Here is a 20,728-nt window from a genome sequence, read left to right on the forward strand (position 1 = left end):
TGAGTCATGCGCCCAAGGACACACAGCTAGGAGAGGAAGCCAGGACCCAGATGCAGCGCTGCCTGGCTTCACAGCCAGAGCTTTTAGTGGGAGCGCAAGCAAGGTTGGTCATTTGAAACTATTTGAAAATGTGGAAGCAGATGGAGAGACTCCTGCCCGCCTCCCTCTGAGTGAAAATACCTTGTGTTCCTGAGCTTGGAAACAGCCCTTCCTGGCACCCTGCCCTCAATCTCCTCCGCAGAATGCACACTGAGCTCCAGAGGAACTTTGAGCTGAGACATCTTAATCGCCATGTACACCGCAGGAAGAGTCTTAAATCTCTCCGTCGGGTTCCGGGAAAACTCCACGAAGGCTCTGCTCCGCAATGTAAATTAAAAACAAAGTTATCAGCATCTGAAAACAAGAACTAAGTGCATATTAGTTTCTCTCTGGGCCCTGGCCAAGTTGGCTCCGTGGTAAAGCATCAGCCTGACATGTAAATGTCCCAGGTTCAATTCCCGGTCAAGACACACAGGAGAAGTGACCATCTGCTTCTCTGCCCCTCCCCCCCCCTCTTTCTCTTCCTCTCCTATAGCCACAGCACAGTCTGTTTGAGCACATTGGCCCCAGGCACTGAGGATGGTTCTATGGAGCCTCTGCCTCAGGTGCTAAAAATGGCTTGCTTCAAAGCATGGCCCCAGATGGGCAGAGCATCAGAGCCAGCCTGGGCTTGCCAGGTAGATCCTGGTTGGGGCACATGTGGAGTCTATGTCCCCTACTCTCGCTTGGAAAAAAAGGAAATTTCTCTCTGGATAAAAATATTCATCTATACCACTTCTCAAAACACCAGTGACTCTTCATTTACTTGAAAGAAATAAAAATTACAATGACATATCATTAAACTACTATCAAGTATTCTACATAATATGCAATATTATATGCAGAATAAACTGAGTTTAAATGGAATTTTCAGTTAAGAAATCTTAAAGAAATCTTAATTGTCATGATTAGAATGGAATAGCAGATTTTTGGTTTTTCTTTCTACTTTATTATAAAATAAAACACAGATAAGCAAAAACCACACACGAGTAGTTGGGGGATCCTCGCGGTCTCCCTCCAAACACTAAGCTCATCAGCCAGCAGAGCTGAGGGACGCGTCCCACCCTGGGGGGAGCCGACGGAATCAGGTTGCAGTGGTGCCTGCTCGAGGGGTGCCTGCCCGAGGGGTGCCTGCCCGAGGGCCCGAGGGGTGCCTGCCTGAGGAGTGCCTGCTAGAGGGGTGCCTGCCCGAGGGGTATCTGACGAGGAGTGCCTGCCCGAGGGGTGCCTGCCGGAGGGGTGCCTGCCTGAGGGGTGCCTGCCGAGGGCCCAAGGGGTGCCTGCCTGAGGGGTATGCCTGACTGAGGGGGCCTGACTGAGCGGGGCCCCAGGCTTACACTGGTTTGTATCAACCGCACAGAGCACGGCCCCAGGGCTGGAGGCCTGAGCTGGGGCAAGGGTCAGGCAGGCACAGAATGTCACCAGGAACGCATGAACAAACAGGAGTGGCCTGTTCCAGGCCTCTGCAGGGGACACCTCAGGAACCCCCCCACTGCCCTCCTGCCCTCAGCCGCTTCGAGCCCCCTGACTGACTCCTGGGCAGGGTGCCAACCACGGGCACTTCCCTCCTGCCCTCAGGCCACCACACTCCATTCCTGTCACCTTTCTCCAGAGACTTCCTGGGTGCCTCCTCAGAAACAGTCTCTCTCAAATGCTAGACCATGCTTCCCATATTCTTACAACCCAGGAGTGTATTCAGGGGTGACTTTCCCACCCAGCCCAGACCTCAGCCTGCTCCAGCCCAGCCTCTGCTCCCGGCCGCGGCCCCCCTCTGGTCCCTCTCTCCTCCGTCCTCCACCAACAGCTGCCAGACCCAGCCGGCCCTCCCAGTGCCCAGCTCCTGCGCACTGGCCTGGACGAGACTGCACAGACCCAGCCGGCCCTCCCAGTGCCCAGCTCCTGCGCACTGGCCTGGACGAGACTGCACAGACCCAGCCGGCCCTCCCAGTGCCCCGCTCCTGCGCACTGGCCTGGACGAGACTGCACAGACCCAGCCGGCCCTCCCAGTGCCCAGCTCCTGCGCACTGGCCTGGACGAGACTGCACAGACCCAGCCGGCCCTCCCAGTGCCCAGCTCCTGCGCACTGGCCTGGACGAGACTGCACAGACCCAGCCGGCCCCCCCAGTGCCCAGCTCCTGCGCACTGGCCTGGACGAGACTGCACAGACCCAGCCGGCCCCCCCAGTGCCCAGCTCCTGCGCACTGGCCTGGACGAGGCTGCACAGACCCAGCCGGCCCCCCCAGTGCCCAGCCCCTGCGCACTGGCCTGGACGAGACTGCACAGACCCAGCCGGCCCTCCCAGTGCCCAGCTCCTGCGCACTGGCCTGGACGAGGCTGCACAGACCCAGCCGGCCCTCCCAGTGCCCAGCTCCTGCGCACTGGCCTGGACGAGGCTGCACAGACCCAGCCGGCCCTCCCAGTGCCCAGCTCCTGCGCACTGGCCTGGACGAGACTGCACAGACCCAGCCGGCCCTCCCAGTGCCCAGCTCCTGCGCACTGGCCTGGACGAGACTGCACAGACCCAGCCGGCCCTCCCAGTGCCCAGCTCCTGCGCACTGGCCTGGACGAGACTGCACAGACCCAGCCGGCCCTCCCAGTGCCCAGCCCCTGCGCACTGGCCTGGACGAGACTGCACAGACCCAGCCGGCCCTCCCAGTGCCCCGCTCCTGCGCACTGGCCTGGACGAGACTGCACAGACCCAGCCGGCCCTCCCAGTGCCCCGCTCCTGCGCACTGGCCTGGACGAGGCTGCACAGACCCAGCCGGCCCTCCCAGTGCCCAGCTCCTGCGCACTGGCCTGGACGAGACTGCACAGACCCAGCCGGCCCTCCCAGTGCCCAGCTCCTGCGCACTGGCCTGGACGAGGCTGCACAGACCCCGCCAGGTCCGCATTCGGTTCCCCACACGGAGCTCAGATCAAATGCTCGGGGTCCCCTCACTCCCATACAGTCACAGTCCCACGGGTCCGCTGGAAAAGACGATACAAGACACCACTCCCACCTCCCAGCCTCCCGACAACTTCACAAAGTCCACACAGGCTCCCACCGGACCCATCCTCCACCAACCCCAGACCTCCTCCTCCCCAACGCCACCTCCAACGGTGTCTGAGCAGCCACCAGCCTCTCCACGACGTCTGGGGAGCCCCGAGCCAGGCACACGTGGGGGAGGACTCAGTACTCTCGGCCTCACACAGACTCTGCACTCCAGTGGCCCTGCCTGACCCCAGAAGGACAACTGCCACTGCCAACACGACGTCACGTCATTCGCTGTCTTTAAACACCCGAGGCACTAGGGCTGCTCCTGGTAAAGCAGAACACCATCAGTTCCCACATGGCTGAAACGACCCTGGTGCTGCGACCAGAAGCTGGGCGACACGTAACCCCCATGGCAAGGCCCAGACCGCGGGGCCGGAACACACGCAGAACGCAGCCCAGGGTGAGGATGCACAGAGGCCGCTGCAGCCCCCGCGAGGCCAGACCACCAACCGGGCCTCAGCGCACCCGCGTGACTGCCCCCCCACGAGCCTGCCCAGCGTTCCAGGACAGCGTGGCTGTGCAGTCTGCTTTAAATAAGAGATCTTACATGTGGGATGAAGAATCTGGCTGCCACCTCTATGAGGATGTTTAAGAAAAGCTGAGACACAGTAGGCTGCGTGAGTTAAATCTGTGACAGTAGTTAAGCACCTAAGAAGACCCTGCTGTGCAGGGTTATAAATTTGCCACATGAGACAATTACATGCTCAAAAAGTCCTAAGATCAGAATTTAAAATGTTTGACAAAAGTCAAATACAAAATGCGTTTAATATGTCCAACTGTAACTTGAGTTATTAGACATTAACCCAGAAAAAAGTAAGAATGCTTCTCCTTTACTGAATTTACAAACGACTATAAATTAAATAAAATTTATAGACTACTAGTAAAAAATGTCTAATTTTAAAAATTAACTTAAAATTATTAAGTCTCTTCTGTGTATAAATACTCCCTCTTGGAAATAAAAAGTTATACTACAAAACATGTCATTTGCTCCTTATCTCCAGGTACAGTAAGGTCAACGTAATTGCTTTGTAGTATTTGTCTTCCAGAAACATCCACGCATGTGTCCTAGGACACTACAGCAGGGTCTCTTCTCAGCCACCACGGATGTGCTGCCAGTGGCTCCCGTGGAAGTCTAGGGACAGCGGCTCCAGCAGGCCTACTGCTGGAGCGTCAACCTGGACACTACGTCACGTCCTCCAGGCACCAGGCCCTGGTCGTGCGGCTCACGCCGCTTTAAGGGAGCCAGCTGAAGGAGAAGACGGACCACTGCTGACAGGGAGCCGGCTCCGGTCCAGAGCTTGGGCAGTGGCCCCACAGAGGCCCGTCTCCACACGCGCTTGCTTCTCAGGGCTGGCTCCTGTCACCATGAAAACATCTGATGGCCCTTCCAAGTTGCAGGGCATGACCAGCATCCGACTTACTTTGCACCATCGAACATGATGGACTTGACTTGGCCGCACTGCCTGAAGAGGGCCTGGAGCTGCTTGTAGTAGAGGAAGCCGTAGGGAGGGGTGTGTTTCAGCTGCAAAACACAGCAGACACCGGTCAGAGCCCGCAGGGAGGGCGGCAGCGCCCGCACAGGGCCGCCACCCGCTCTCCTGACACACGTGGTCACAGCAGCTAACCAGACGCAGACGCTATGGACACAAGTACTTAAAAACTAACAACTTTTAAATTGCCAATAAGCTTAATAATAAATATATATTAAACAAAGGCTAATTCTTTCACTGGTAAAACAGCCCAAAAGTCCAGTACAGAGAGATTAAGATTTGCTCGTCAGGGACAGAAGGAAAGCTGCACCACTCTGCTTGGAGTGCACACCCTACCCCCCGCTGTCCTGGTGACACACGTTCCAAGCTCTGGCATGAAGCAGGAGTCCCCTGTCCTGCGACCAGGTCCTGTTTGTCACAGGTCCACACCAGCTCCGTGAGAAGCGGCAGGTCTGAGTGCTTAAATGAACTCACAGAGAAGTGCCTTCTTAAACCCTTCAAAATGGCACATGGCGGATCAGCATTAGCCATGAGCACATGACTTCCCAGGCTTCAAGGCCAGGTCTGCAAAACAGCACGCCTGAGGGAGAGCCGACACCTGTGCCGTACCAACAAGCCAGGGTGCCCAGGCCGGGAAAGCCCGCGGAGGATGCGCACACACGGACCCCACTGAAGAACAGAAGTGCTGCGTCAGCCACATTGCTGCGAAGCCCCTCTGACACCAGAGGCCGGCACTCTGTCCGGGGAGGGCAGCCTGTCCCCCACCTACCACAACGGTCGTCTTGGGGTCTGTGCCGGCCAGCTCCCTCACCGCCATCTCCTCGTCCAGCTGTCCGAAAGTAAAGTAGTTTGGATAGAAAGCACCTGCCAGCACGACCTGGAAGAGAGACTGGTTCCCATGAAGCAACAGCATGACTTTCATCAGTCTGTCTCACTCTTCCCAAACGGACATGACATCTGTGATGGAACAGATGCATTTATATAAAAACTAGACCTTGGCCCTGGCCGGTTGGCTCAGCGGTACAGCGTCGGCCTAGCGTGCGGAGGACCCGGGTTCGATTCCCGGCCAGGGCACATAGGAGAAGCACCCATTTGCTTCTCCAACCCTCCGCCGCGCTTTCCTCTCTGTCTCTCTCTTCCCCTCCCGCAGCCAAGGCTCCATTGGAGCAAAGATGGCCCGGGCGCTGGGCATGGCCTGTGGCCTCTGCCTCAGGCGCTGGAGTGGCTCTGGTCGCAATATGGCGACGCCCAGGATGGGCAGAGCATCGCCCTCTGGGGGGCAGAGCACCGCCCCTGGTGGGCGTGCCGGGTGGATCCCGGTCGGGCGCATGCGGGAGTCTGTCTGACTGTCTCTCCCTGTTTCCAGCTTCAGAAAAAAGAAGAAAAAACAAACAAACAAAAAAAAAAAACTAGACCTTAACTACGAGAGCAGAGTCACAGTTCTGGTTACTTCACCAGAACAGAAGCACACAGAGCGTCATCTTTCCTCAAAGGAGCTTGAATATGTCTCACCTGAGAGTTAGGGAGGGCGGGGAGCTGGGCCAGCGTGCAGGTGAGGGACCTTCACAGCCCGCAGGCTGCGTGTGCTCTGACTCCGGGCACTGCCCAGGGCTGGTCGAGGTTCAGCTGCTCCCCTGACAGCGGAGCAGCAGGCTCCACCCAGAACTCACTGTGAAAAGCACTCTGCAGAGTCCCTCCCTCAATAGAAATGTACTGTTTAAAGAACACTCCAGCCCTACAGCAAAGCTGGCGCCCACAAACACGGCCCCTTCTCTGTGTCGCCCCAGAACCCGGCTCCTGCTACCTCAGTGGGCGTGCCAACACATGCAGATGTCCTCCCCGATCCCCTGGTGGGGGCTCAGACACCTTCAAGGGACACACCACCCTCTACACCAGAGGCAGTCAACCTTTTTATACCTACCGCCCACTTTTGTATCTCTGTGAGTAGTAAAATTTTCTAACCGCCTACCGGCTCCACAGTAATGGTGATTTATAAAGTAGAGAAGTAACTTTACTTTATAAAATTTATACAGCAGAGTTACAGCAAGTTAAAGCATATAATAATAATTACTTACCAAGTACTTTATGTCGGATTTTTGCTAAGTTTGGCAGAATAAATCTTTATAAAACAACTTAATATAGTTAAATCTATCTTTTTATTTATACTTTGGTTGCTCTGCTACCGCCCACCATGAAAGCTGGAACGCCCACTAGTGGGCAGTAGGGACCAGGTTGACTACCACTGCTCTACACAGTCCCTGTAAGGTCCCCTCTAACCAGCTCCTCAGACCACAGCCTTCAAAGCTGTATGATATTTTCAGTGTAAGTAGCTACATATGTTGAGCCCCATTAAGAGCTAAGGAAAAAAAGGCTCTGTCCTGAGCAGTCCTACCAGCTGTGCTACAGAAACACTCCTCTGGAGAGAAGCAGGTCTGGGTGACCAAGCCAATGCCCGGGAGAACCCACATTTTGCTGTACACAGCCTGCATCAGTGAGAAGGGGGAAGCACCTGCCCACATCCTAGCCCCGGCAGCAGACAGACCCGTAGACGCGCACCTGCAGGATGAAGCGCTGCTTGTACACGTACTCCTGGTCCAGGACAGGCCGCCGGGAGCCAACAGTCATGTTGAACTGTGCGACTCTACGCTTCAGATCTTCGTACAACTCAGCCACCTAAGCCAACACAGGGACATGTTGGTGTCTCAGCACGTGCACGCTTAAAATAGTGAAAACGCCAGTGCGCCACAGAAAGAGTGCTATGAGGATGGTGCCACAGGGAAAGCACCACAGGGACAGTGCCACAGGGAGGGCGCCATGGGGAGGGCACCACGGGGAGAGCATCACAGGGACAGCACCACAGGGAGGGCACCACGGGGAGAGCATCACAGGGACAGCACCATAGGGACAGTGCCACAGGGAGGGCGCCATGGGGAGGGCACCACAGGGAGAGCATCACAGGGACAGCGCCACAGGGACAGTGCCACGGGGAGAGCATCACAGGGACAGCACCACAGGGAGAGCACCACGGGGAGAGCATCACAGGGACAGCACCACAGGGAGGGCACCACGGGGAGAGCATCACAGGGAGGGCGCTATGGGGAGGGCATCACTGGGAGGGCGCCACGGGGAGGGCATCACAGGGACGGCGCCACGGGGAGAGCATCACAGGGAGGACACCACAGGGAGAGCATCACAGGGACAGTGCCACAGGGAGAGCACCACGGGGACAGCGCCACGGGGAGAGCACCACGGGGACAGTGCCACGGGGAGAGCATCACAGGGACAGCACCACAGGGAGGGCACCACGGGGAGAGCATCACAGGGAGGGCGCCATGGGGAGGGCATCACAGGGAGGGCGCCACGAGGAGAGCATCACAGGGAGGGTGCCACGGGGAGAGCATCACAGGGAGGGCGCCACGGGGAGGGCGCCACGGGGAGGGCATCACAGGGAGGGCGCCACGGGGAGGGCGCCGGGGAAAGCATCACAGGGAGGGTGCCACGGGGAGAGCATCACAGGGAGGGCGCCACGGGGAGAGCATCACAGGGAGGGCGCCACGGGGAGAGCATCACAGGGAGGGCGCCACGACGGCGCCACGGGGAGAGCATCACAGGGACGGCGCCACGGGGAGAGCATCACAGGGACGGCGCCACAGGGAGAGCATCACAGGGACGGCGCCACGGGGAGAGCGCCACAGGGACAGTGCCACAGGGAGGACACCACGGGGAGAGCGCCACAGGGACAGTGCCACAGGGACAGCGCCACAGGGAGAGCACCACAGGGACAGTGCCACAGGGAGGACACCACGGGGAGAGCATCACAGGGAGAGCACCACAGGGAGAGCACCACAGGGACAGTGCCACAGGGAGGACACCATGGGGAGAGCATCACGGGGACAGCGCCACAGTGAGAGCATCACAGGGAGGGCACCACGGGGAGAGCATCACAGGGAGAGCGCCACAGGGAGAGCATCACAGGGAGAGCATCACGGGGAGAACATCACAGGGAGAGCGCCACAGGGAGAGCATCACGGGGACAGTGCCACAGGGAGGGCAGCACGAGGAGAGCATCACAGGGACAGCGCCACAAGGAGAGCATCACGGGGACAGTGCCACAGGGAGGGCAGCACAAGGAGAGCATCACAGGGACAGCGCCACAGGGAGAGCATCACGGGGAGGGCACCACGGGGAGAGCATCACAGGGACAGCGCCACAGGGAGAGCATCACAGGGACAGCGCCACAGGGAGAGCATCACGGGGACAGCGCCACAGGGAGAGCATCACAGGGACAGTGCCACAGGGAGGGCAGCACGGGGAGAGCATCACAGGGACAGCGCCACAGGGAGAGCACCACAGGGACAGTGCCACAGGGAGGACACCACAGGGAGAGCACCACGGGGACAGCGCCACGGGGAGAGCACCACGGGGACAGTGCCACAGGGAGAGCATCACCGGGACAGCGCCACGGGGAGAGCACCACGGGGACAGTGCCACAGGGAGAGCATCACGGGGACAGTGCCACAGGGAGAGCACCACGGGGAGGGCGCCAGAGGGACAGCACCACAGGGAGAGCATCACAGGGACAGCGCCACGGGGAGGGCGCCACAGGGAGAGCATCACAGGGACAGCGCCACGGGGAGGGCATCACAGGGACAGCGCCACGGGGAGGGCGCCACAGGGACAGTGCCACGGGGAGGGCGCCACAGGGAGAGCATCACAGGGACAGTGCCACAGGGAGGGCACCACGGGGAGAGCATCACAGGGACAGCGCCACAGGGAGAGCACCACAGGGAGGGCATCACAGGGTCAGTGCCACAGGGAGAGCATCACAGGGACAGTGCCACAGGGACGGCACCACAGGGACGGCATCACAGGGAGAGCATCACAGGGACAGTGCCACAGGGAGGGCACCACGGGGAGAGCATCACAGGGACAGCGCCACAGGGAGAGCACCACAGGGAGAGCATCACAGGGACAGCGCCACAAGGAGAGCATCACAGGGACAGCGCCACAGGGACAGCACCACAGGGACAGCACCACAGGGAGAGCATCACAGGGACAGCACCACAGGGAGAGCATCACAGGGACAGTGCCACAGGGACGGCACCACAGGGAGGGCATCACAGGGACAGTGCCACAGGGAGAGCATCACAGGGACAGTGCCACAGGGACGGCACCACAGGGAGGGCATCACAGGGACAGCGCCACAGGGAGGGCACCACGGGAGAGCAACACAGGGACAGCACCACAGGGACGGCACCACAGGGAGAGCATCATGGGGACAGTGCCGCAGAGAGGGTACCATGGGGGGCGTGAAGCCACAGGGAGGGTGCCACGAGGGAGCACCATAGGGACAGCGTCACAGGGACAATTCCACGGGAAGGCGCCATGGGGAGAGAATACGTCTACCTGGGGGAGGCATTGCTGAGCTTGCAGTCACCTTATAAAAGATTAATTAATAATAGAGGAAATACTCCGCACAATACCGACAAGAAATGCTGGGACACAAACTCTACACATCGTGATCTCAATATCCTAACACACACATGTACAGAAAACCACAATCAACTGCAGGTACCAAAAGAGCAAGTGACCATGACCATATCCTCTGCTTTAAGTCCTTTAAACCAGTGGTCCCCAACCCCCAGAGCGTGGACCAGTACCATCCGTAGGCCATTTAGTACCAGTCCGCAGAGAAAGAATAAATAACTTACATTATTTCTGTTTTATTTACATTTAAGTCTGAACGATGTTTTATTTTTTAAATATGACCAGATTCCGGCCCTGGCCGGTTGGCTCAGCGGTAGAGCGTCGGCCTGGCGTGCGGGGGACCCGGGTTCGATTCCCGGCCAGGGCACATAGGAGAAGCGCCCATCTGCTTCTCCACCCCCCCTCCCCTCCTTCCTCTCTCTCTCTTCCCCTCCCGCAGCCAAGGCTCCATTGGAGCAAAGATGGCCCGGGCGCTGGGGATGGCTCCTTGGCCTCTGCCCCAGGCGCTAGCGTGGCTCTGGTCGCGGCAGAGCAACGCCCCGGAGGGGCAGATCATCGCCCCCTGGTGGGCAGAGCGTCGCCCCTGGTGGGCGTGCCGGGTGGATCCCAGTCGGGCGGCATGCGGGAGTCTGTCTGACTGTCTCTCCCCGTTTCCGGCTTCAGAAAAATACAAAAAAAAAAAAAAAAAAAGACCAGATTCCTTGTTACATCCGTCTAAGATTCACTCTTGACGCTTGTCTCTCGGTCACATGATACATTTATCTATCCCACCCTAAAGGCCCATCCGTGAAAATATTTTCTGACATTAAACCAGTCCGTGGCCCAAAAATAGTTGGGGACCACTGCTTTAAACAGTTCCAAAATCTCTGCCATGAACGTGTACTGATTTTGTGGTTAAAAACAACTGAGTAACCCAACAGTCACTCTGGACAAAAACTACCTTGCTGCAGTAAAACCAGTTTAGACTAAACATCAAACTACAAGTATACACTTACTTGTAGACTAAACAGTTTAGACTAAACATCAAACTACAAGTATACACTTACTTGTAGACTAAACAGTTTAGACTAAACATCAAACTACAAGTATACACTTACCAGTTTAGACTAAACATCAAACTACAAGAACACACAACTCGCCTAACCAGACGGTGGCGCAGTGGATAAAGCGTCGGACTGGGATGCAGAGGACCCAGGTTCAAGACCCTGAGGTCGCCAGCTTGAGTGTGAGCTCATCTGGTTTGAGCAAAAGCTCACCAGCTTGGACCCAAGGTCACTGGCTCAAGTAAGGGGTTACTCAGTCTGCTGAAGGTCCGTGGTCAAGGCACATATGAGAAAGCAATCAGTGAACAACTAAGGTGTCACAACGAAAAACTGATGATTGATGCTTCTCATCTCTCTCCATTCCTGTATGGCTTTCCTATCTATCCCTCTCTCTGACTCACTCTGTCTCTGTAAAAACAAAACAAAAAACCCCATACAACTCCAAATACTGCTGGCTATAAGGTAACACAAAGCTATCTCAATAAACTACAGAAAATAAAAACCATACAAACCACAAGCATGACCATAACTGGAGAAAAAATAAAACTATAAAGAACTGCAAAGAAAAACTATGGGGAGAGAGACAAGGCTGGGCTGAGGACAGCATGCCCCCACATGCAGCATGCGCATTTCCAGGTGACTGACCTCCTTCCTATCCGCTGCATCACACGAAGCCTCCCTAATTAAAAGTCAATTTTAAATCATCCAAGTCACTTACTCTACCAAATGCAGTAAAATCTGAAATTAACACACAATATCTAAAAATATTTCTTTCTCCCTGGAAACTCAAAAACTCTTCTTAAAAACCCTTGTGTGTCTGACCAGGCGGTGGCACAGTGGATAGAGCGTCAGACTGGGATGCAGAGGACCCAGGTTCAAGACCCTGAGGTCACCAGCTTGAGCGCGGGCTCATTTGGCTTGAGCAAAGAAAAAAACTCACCAGCTTGGGCCCATGGTTGCTGTCTTGAGCAAGGGGTTACTCAGTCTGCTGAAGGCCCGCGGTCAAGGCACATATGAGAAAGCAGTCAATGAACAACTAAGGTGTTGCAACGAAAAACTGATGATTGATGCTTCTCATCTCTCTGTTCCTGTCTGTCTGTCCCTATCTATCCCTCTCTCTGACTCTCTCCCTTCTGACTCTCTCTCTGTCCCTGTAAACAAAAACCCAAAAAGTCCTTGTGTTGCGTGACCTGTGGTGATGCAGTAGACAGATCGTGGACCTGGAATGCAGATGCCGCTGGTTCAAAACCCAGGGCTTGCCTGGTCAAGGCACATACAACAAGCAACCAATGAACAGCTAGAGTGAAGCAACGACTTCTCGTCCCCACCCCCTCCTCTGCAAAAAACAATAAATAAAACCTTAAAAAGAAAAAGACAAAAAACTCTTGGGTCAAGGAGGAAACCAACACTATCAACTTCACAGAGAGGAATCCTACACATCACAAACCAATAGGATAGGGTCCAAACAGTACACACAGGAAAATCCATGGCTGCATATGCCTTTAATTATAAATACTTCAAGTACAGTAGTAGTGAATTAAATACTCATCTCAAGAAGAGTAAATAAACTCAAGAGGCATGGAAGACTAAATTAATAAAAAGCAAAAATCAATCCATTAAAATCCTCCACCTTTCCCCTCTCCCCAAAAAACCTACAAAGTAAGTTGTCTGAAAAGACAATAAAACAGGATAAGCATCTTGTAACTTGTGCACTAAAAGATCAGCTCAGCAGGCCCGGGTGGCCACGCCCTACACGTTCCAGGACAGCTGTGGCCCCTGGGGTGGAGCCTCTAAGCCAGTGGTTCTCAACCTTTCTAATGCCGTGACCCCGCAATACAGTTCCTCATGTTGCGGTGACCCCAAGCCAAAAAATAATTTTGGTGGCTACTTCATAACTGTAATTTTGCTACAGTTATGATTCAGAATGTAAATACCTGACATGCATTATGTATTCTCATTGCTACAAATCAAACATAATTTAAACATAGTGATTAATCACAAAAACAATATTTAATTATATATTGAGAAATATTTATTACTAATGGACCTCCTTACCTAGTGTATTGGGGCTACCATTCTGTAAATAGCTGCTCAACTAATGGATCTGTTTTTTCCAGATTAGTGGCAAGTTTTCTATATAGAACAGTGTGAACTACGTCATAGGATACACTGCAGTTTCTGCACAGCATGGTATCTTTCAGGGCTCTTTCACACTATAAAGCAGCGGTTTCTGCGGTGGAATCCACATCTCATTTACTTCAATGGGAGACCCGTGGATTTCGCAGAAGAGAGATCCCCTGTACGGCAGAAACGCAGTTCAGACACATTTCTTCCTCTCCTATTCAAGTCAATGGGAGGCCGCAGCAGGTTCCGCTCAAATATAGAGCATGTTGCTTAATTTTTTCCACGCTAGAACTTTTCCTAGAGCAGAAAAATTCCAAAGGTGGAATCCGCCACCCCCAATAGACTTCTATAGGAGGCAGATCTTTTACACTGCAGAATCCGCACAGCAGATTCCTCGGTGTGAGGCTTCTTTCAGTCTGTTGGGGGGGGGTGGATTCCACCTTTGGAATTTTTCTGCTCTAGGAAAAGTTCTAGCATGGAAAAAATTAAGCAACATGCTCTATATTTGAGCGGAACCTGCTGCGGCCTCCCATTGACTTGAATAGGAGAGGAAGAAATGTGTCGGAAACTGTCATTTCTCCGCCTCTTATTGAAATCAAAAGGAGGCTGCGGTGGATTGTGTGGTAACCCGAGATTCTCGGGAGCTCTCTTCCACAAAATCCGCAGCACTCCCAATGAAATCAATAGGAGGCGGATTCAATGCCGGAAACCGCTGATTTCAGCAGTTTCCTCATTCAGAATATGGGAAAATAGTGGGAGATATGGGAGATAATTATACACTGGGGAACAGTGTGAACTACATCTTATAGTGGTCTCATATAGTATAAGACCAATGTAGTTCACACTGTGTAAATGTATGGTGCTTTGTGTAAGTGTAAGCTGCTTTGTGTACTGTGTAATGATTACACACAAAGCACCTTACACTTACACAGTATTGTGTGTATGGTGTGTGTACTGTTTTTACATTATTAACCTTTTTTACACCAGCAGGCTGTCTCGCAGGCTCTCTTGGCTCTCGGCCTCTTGCTTCTGTCCTCCGGCGCTTGCTGCACCTGCCCACTGATGACGTCAGCAAGCGCCGGACACACGTAATGCGCTGCTATGGACTGTGGAGCGTTCCTCCCGCTTCCCCTGCCCCTTAGGCCCCAGAGAGATGATGCAATCACGTCTGCGCATGACCGCAGGCATTCAGTTTGGAACGCACGTCCTTAACAGCGTGCATTCAAGCTGAATAGCGCTGCTGCAGATGGTAGCATGGCCTCTCAGCAGCTAAAGCCATCGGAAATATGTATTTTCCGATGGCTTCTGGCGACCCCTGTGTTTTGGTCATTCGACCCCCACCGGGGTCGTGACCCACAGGTTGAGAACCGCTGCTCTAAGCCCTCAGAGTGTCCCTCTTCATGTCTTTGTTTAGCTGTGGCTGTGGCTGGACGCAGCAGCTTATGGTAGCAGTGTCATCTATGTGTGGTGGGTGCCTTGAGCCATGTGGTCTCCTGTGACCTCTGGAGGGGCTAAAAACTAAGCAGCTCAGGCCAGCCATGCAGGCGCCCCATGCCTGCCTAGCCAGCCCTCAGTAAAACCCTGGGCCGCCAGGCTGGGTGAGCCTGGTCCTGCCGTCACACTCTGCTGCTGGGAGGACAAGTCCCGTCCACAGTGTCCACTGGGAGAAGACAGCTGGAACCCTGCACCGGGTCTCCCGGCCTTCTCCCCACGTGCCTTTGACCTTTGCTGATTTCATTCTGTGCCCTTCAGCTGTAATGAACCGTAATCACGAGGGTAAACTTTTCTGAGTCCTGTGAGTCTTTCTGGCCAATCCCTAAACCTGATGGTGGTCTTGGGAACACCCCCCCAACACACAAATCTAATCAAAAACAAAGAGAGGACACAAGTATCCAACATTCAGAATAAGAAAGCTGATAAATCATTTTGAAATTATAGAACTACCATGTATAGCTGTCTGTAACTGTATTACATATTACATGAGTATGTATAATTAACTAACTACATATGAATTATATAAAGTACATATGTTGTCTTACATGAACCTACATATAACATACATGTATATAAATATTCTACTGAAGTTGGAAACAGGATGTACTTCTTGGAATATTCATTACTGCCCTGTACATTACAACTTACCTCTCTAATTCTCTTGATTTGAATGTAATTTAACCGTCCCCAGTCAAGTTCATCCTTGAAATACATAAAAGCATAATACTCAATATTAATGCAGCAAAGTAGAACTAATTTGACCACTATAATATACACAGCTCATCCAAAAATATATGCCAAAAAGAATATAAACCAACAAGAAAAATAGTATGGCTGCCTCTTCAAAAAGCAGCTTTTCCAGGTAACTCAGTTATTGCAAGGATACAGCAAGCAAGGCACGGTAAATTTACACCCACAGACAGATCCACCAACAGTCCTGTGAATTAGTTTAGAAGAACAAAACCTGGTCAAAAAAGGGGGACAAGGGAGCCAGCAGGTTGAGTTCTTTTAAGCTCGTTATCTAAAAACAACAGAAGAACAGCCTCAGGGTCTCAGAGCAAAGGCAGCGGGTCCAGGCGGCCCACAGCGACTGAGCGCCAGCGGGGAGAGGACCCAGACACTCAGGAGGCCACCACTGCTCAGGGGAAGTGCCTACAGCAAATGACAGGCCGGTTGGCCGCTCTGCGAAAGGACAGCTGGGTCTGCTCGGCACTCTGCCTGCTGCCACCGGACTGCTCAGTGACCTTGGCTGGGCACAGGCTCCAGGTGTCATGGCTCCCTCGGGCTGAGCTGCAGAGACCCACCTTTGGGTGCCGCAGCTCCCCTCTCTGTCTGCAGGCCTGCCACATCTAAAAACAAATGACCCAGAGTTTCAAAACACTTCACTGGTTACTCAGTTTTTAAAGTACCACAGAAAATTTACAAATTTAACTTTCCATTCAACTCCATAAAATTCAACTCCCCCCACCACTTCTCCCGACATGGTTTATCTTCGTGTTGGGCAGGAACAGCCCAGACCAGCTTGCAACAGGAAGTCTGCAGGGCAAGCAGCCCCCACAGCCCTCCCACCTGCTCAGAGCACTTACTCGAAATGCCTCGAGCAGAGCGATGCAGTCACTCTTACTGTGGCCGGAGAAATACACTTTACTCCTGCACACGGATAACAGACAGTGTCACTCAATGACAGTAAAACAAAGTGGCTTTTTTTTTTTTTTTTGTATTTTTCCGAAGCTGGAAACAGGGAGACAGTCAGACAGACTCCCGCATGCACCCGACCGGGATCCACCCGGGACACCCACCAGGGGGTGATGCTCTGCCCATCCAGGGCGTCGCTCTGTTGCGACCAGAGCCACTCTAGCGCCTGGGGCAGAGGCCAAGGAGCCATCCTCAGCTCCTGGGCCATCTTTGCTCCAATGGAGCCTCGGCTGCAGGAGGGGAAGAGAGAGACAGAGAGGAAGAAGAGGGGGAGGGGTGGAGAAGTAGATGGGCATTTCTCCTGTGTGTCCTGGCCGGGAATCGAACCCGGGACTTCTGCACGCCAGGCCGACCTCTACCACTGAGGCAACCGGCCAGGGCAACAAAGTGGCTTTTTATTTTTTTTATTTTTATTTTTTTAACAAAGTGGCTTTTAAAAATACAAACGTTAAGTACCTGTATCCGTTAAGGTGCTGCCTAAAAGGCATCACAAAGAAATTCTTCAAAGACAGAGCGGCGGCTGACAAAGGAAACAAAGGGCACAGCTGGTGAGGGCAGCGCTGGGACACTCGGCAGCAGCTCCTATCCCCACACTCACCTATGATAAGACATTCCTCCAGACAGCCGAACACGTGGCCCAGGACGATCAGCTTCCCAAGCTGCTGGTTGACGGGGAGCTGGGCGAGCACCCGTCCTAGGAAAGTCAGCTCACCATCATGGGGGTTCTCGTCCTCCCTCTGCCTGCTCATGGCAAGAGCGCCCACCTTTGAAAACAAAGGAGCCATGTGCGCACTGAGCATCCCCGCTGTCCTGACGGCAGGGGTCTGAGCACGAGATGAGGACCGGATCGAGAGACGGGCTCTAAAACACAGCCGGGTCGGCTCAGGAAAGACCGACACCACCAAAACTATACTCCTAATTTGCTTCCTGGAACTCAAAACACACGTGTTATTTTTAAGAGGATGGCACTGGGTGGTAACAGTTCGAGCCAGGCCCACAAGCACCCATGTAACTCACAGTTTAACACTTGGGGCCTGCACAACACTAACCAAACGGCCCACTAGTACATGGCGCTGGTCTCTCACAACAAAACAGATTCACTGTGTGCAGAAAAAACTCCCTTAGCCTGACCAAGTGCATTTCATGGAAACCCAAGCTGACATTGAAATTAAGGTAAAACACCAGAGGCACCACCAGCCTGGTGGACAGAGTCCCAACAAAGCGCTGTCAGGCCAGGCGCACCTGGCCTGGGGACCAGAGTCAGAGAGCCCGGGACAGACAGGGAGAGCCTCCAGCCAGGACAGGAGGGAAGAAGGAGGCCAGAGGGAGGCCACCGGGCAGGACTGCAGGGTGTGCAGGCTGAGAGGAGACTGCCGCAGGTAGGTGCAGGCGGCTGCCCCAGGGGTCCTGTTTCAGGTGATAGTTAGAGCCCTTAGACACGTGTCCAGCTGGCCTCAGACACCATCCAGCCAGCCTTCACAGGAGGAACATTCACACGCCATTCAGCACTAATTACTTCGACATTAGCATAAAGACATAAGAATAATCAATCAATGGTGTCAAAGCTGTCTCATCTCAGAACTTCTCCCCAGGCTAGATGCTCATTTGATTAGAGTATCCAATACGCCAAGGTTGCAGGAATCCAGTCAGGGCACACACAAGAACGTTTCTCCTTCTCCCTTCCAAGCTCTCCAGAAAACATCAATTAAAAAAAAAAAAGAAGACGACAGCGGTAGAGCGTCGGCCTAGCGTGTGGAGGACCCAGGTTCGATTCCCGGCCAGGGCACACAGGAGAAGCGCCCATTTGCTTCTCCACCCCTCCGCCGCGCTTTCCTCTCTGTCTCTCTCTTCCCCTCCCGCAGCCAAGGCTCCATTGGAGCAAAGATGGCCCGGGCGTTGGGGATGGCTCTGTGGCCTCTGCCTCAGGCGCTAGAGTGGCTCTGGTCGCAACATGGCGACGCCCAGGATGGGCAGAGCATCGCCCCCTGGTGGGCAGAGCGTTGCCCCTGGTGGGCGTGCCGGGTGGATCCCGGTCGGGCGCATGCGGGAGTCTGTCTGACTGTCTCTCCCTGTTTCCAGCTTCAGAAAAAAAAAAAGAAGAAGAAGAAACTCCTCAACACTGTGAGGGAGGACGATGGGGAAGGTGGGGACAGGAGAAAGCGGTGCTGTTTTGGGGAGATGACTAACAGGCCATACAAGTAACATGCGGAACCAGAAGTCAATAATTAGTCGTCACACAAGCCACTTACACAAGTGCTGGTTATTTACGACAAAGTACCCTACAGACAGCCTCTTCTGAGACATTTCAAATCAGTCACTATGGCCTCCCCACGCCCGCCCGCCCAGCACACAGGAGCCCGCCTACCTCCTTCAGCAGCAGGATGGAGCGCTCGATGTCCCCCAGGCTGGGTGGGGACAGCGCCGTGGCCAGCAGAGCTCTCGGCTCGCCCATGTCCAGCAATTTAACTTTCAGAATCGTGCTCCCTAATGGAGAGCGCTGAAAAGAACAGAACCTCCATGGAGACATAACGAGTAACTACATCCATTAACCTGGTCATACGAGCAGTGCTGCAGGGAGCAGGGAGCGGAGGAGGAGGGTGAGAACAGAACAGGTGAGAGAGACAGAATGGGCAGAAGCAGGAGGGGACGGGAGAACAAGAGGAGAGAGGGAACAGGAGTGGGGAGAGGGTCCCGGAAGAAGATGCAGACAGCAGTCTCGCAGCAACAAGGGAGGGCACAGAGCGGAGCTCGTCACAGCGGAGCATGTGAAGCCCACATGGCAGCAGGCGCTCAGTCAGTGAGCAGACACTGCGGCTGATAACCACGAGTCAGATAGTGAGTTTTCCGGAATCTAGATCAGTGGTCCCCAACCTTTTTTGGGCCACGGACCAGTTTAATGTCAGAAAATATTTTCACGAACTGGCCTTTAAGGTGGGACGGATAAATGTATCACGTGACCGAGACAAGCGTCAAGAGTGAGTCTTAGACGATGTAACAGAGGGAATCTGGTCATTTTTAAAAAATAAAACATCATTCAGACTTAAATATAAATAAAACAAAAATAATGTAAGTTATTTATTCTTTCTCTGTGAACTGGTACCAAAAGGCCCATGGACCGGTACCGGTCCGCAACCCAGGGGTTAGGGACCACTGATCTAGATGATAAACGCTTAAAATTACATCACTTAAGACTTTCTATAAGAAATGAACTTTGAGGCCTGGCCGGATAGAGCGCCGTCCCAGCACACCAAGGTCACAGGTTCCAGCCCCAGTCAGGGCACAGATGAGTATACAACTAAGTGGAACAGTAAATTCATGCTTCTCTCTATATACATATCACAAATCAATGGAAAAAAATTTATTCTTTTTCATTTTTTATTATTATTATTAAGTGGGAGGCAAGGAGGCAGAGAGACAGACTCCCACATGCACCCCAACCAGGATCCACCTGGCAAGCCCTCTATGGGGCAATGCTTTGCCCATCTGGGGCCACTGCTCCGTTGCTCAGCAACCAAGTTATTTTAGCGCCTGAGGCCATGGAGCCATCCTCAGCACCCCGGCCAACTTGCTCAAACCATTTGAGCTATGGCTAAAGGAGGGAAGGGGTAGGTAGGGAAGCAGATGAGCACTTCTCCTGTGTGCTCTGACCAGGAATCAAACCTGGAACATCCACATGCTGGGCTGATGCTCTACCACTGAGACAACTGGCCAGGGCTGGGAAAAAATTTTTTAAATAAACTTTGAAATTGACCCAAGCGTATTACCAACATCTCCGGAATGACGTTGTCGGGGATGACATTGTCCCAGAATTCCCTGTGTATCAAGCGGTAACAGTAGCCTTTAGACACACGTCCAGCACGACCTTCACAGGAAAAACATTCAAAGTCCATTTAGTGTTAATTACTTCAATATTAGCATAAAAATATATTTAATAATAATAATTAAATATTAAGAAAAACATCTGTTATCCACTAGAAGACTGGGACAATAGAACCTGAGAACACGTTAGTGTTAGAAGTCATCTTTTTTTTTAAAAAAAAAACAGAGAGAGGAATAGATAGGGACAGATAGACAGGAACAGAGATGAGAAGCATCAATCATTAGTTTTTCGTGGAGACACCTTAGTTGTTCATTGATTGCTTTCTCATATGTGCCTTGACCGCGGGCCTTCAGCAAACCGAGTAACCCCTTGCTCGAGCCAGCAACCTTGGGTCCAAGCTGGTGTGCTTTGCTCAATCAGATGAGCCCGCGCTCAAGCTGGCGACCTCAGGGTCTCGAACATA

General features: G+C 53.5%; 1 protein-coding gene across 1 annotated transcript in view; it reads right to left on the reverse strand.

The window, feature by feature from the left end:
- TDRD9 (tudor domain containing 9) overlaps nucleotides 1-20,728 on the reverse strand; it is a 94,037-nt gene that overhangs the window by 22,446 nt on the left and 50,863 nt on the right. The window contains exons 14-24 of the mRNA XM_066276422.1: nucleotides 20,210-20,307; nucleotides 18,811-18,942; nucleotides 17,044-17,209; nucleotides 16,902-16,965; nucleotides 16,337-16,400; nucleotides 16,055-16,099; nucleotides 15,399-15,452; nucleotides 7,159-7,275; nucleotides 5,372-5,479; nucleotides 4,534-4,634; nucleotides 181-354 (exon numbers count right to left, since the gene is read on the reverse strand). Of these exons, the coding sequence (XP_066132519.1) occupies nucleotides 181-354; nucleotides 4,534-4,634; nucleotides 5,372-5,479; nucleotides 7,159-7,275; nucleotides 15,399-15,452; nucleotides 16,055-16,099; nucleotides 16,337-16,400; nucleotides 16,902-16,965; nucleotides 17,044-17,209; nucleotides 18,811-18,942; nucleotides 20,210-20,307 (1,123 nt within the window). The remainder of the gene's footprint in view (nucleotides 1-180; nucleotides 355-4,533; nucleotides 4,635-5,371; nucleotides 5,480-7,158; nucleotides 7,276-15,398; nucleotides 15,453-16,054; nucleotides 16,100-16,336; nucleotides 16,401-16,901; nucleotides 16,966-17,043; nucleotides 17,210-18,810; nucleotides 18,943-20,209; nucleotides 20,308-20,728) is intronic.

Source organism: Saccopteryx bilineata, chromosome 4, assembly GCF_036850765.1.
Source record: "Saccopteryx bilineata isolate mSacBil1 chromosome 4, mSacBil1_pri_phased_curated, whole genome shotgun sequence".
Classification (NCBI taxonomy): domain Eukaryota; kingdom Metazoa; phylum Chordata; class Mammalia; order Chiroptera; family Emballonuridae; genus Saccopteryx; species Saccopteryx bilineata.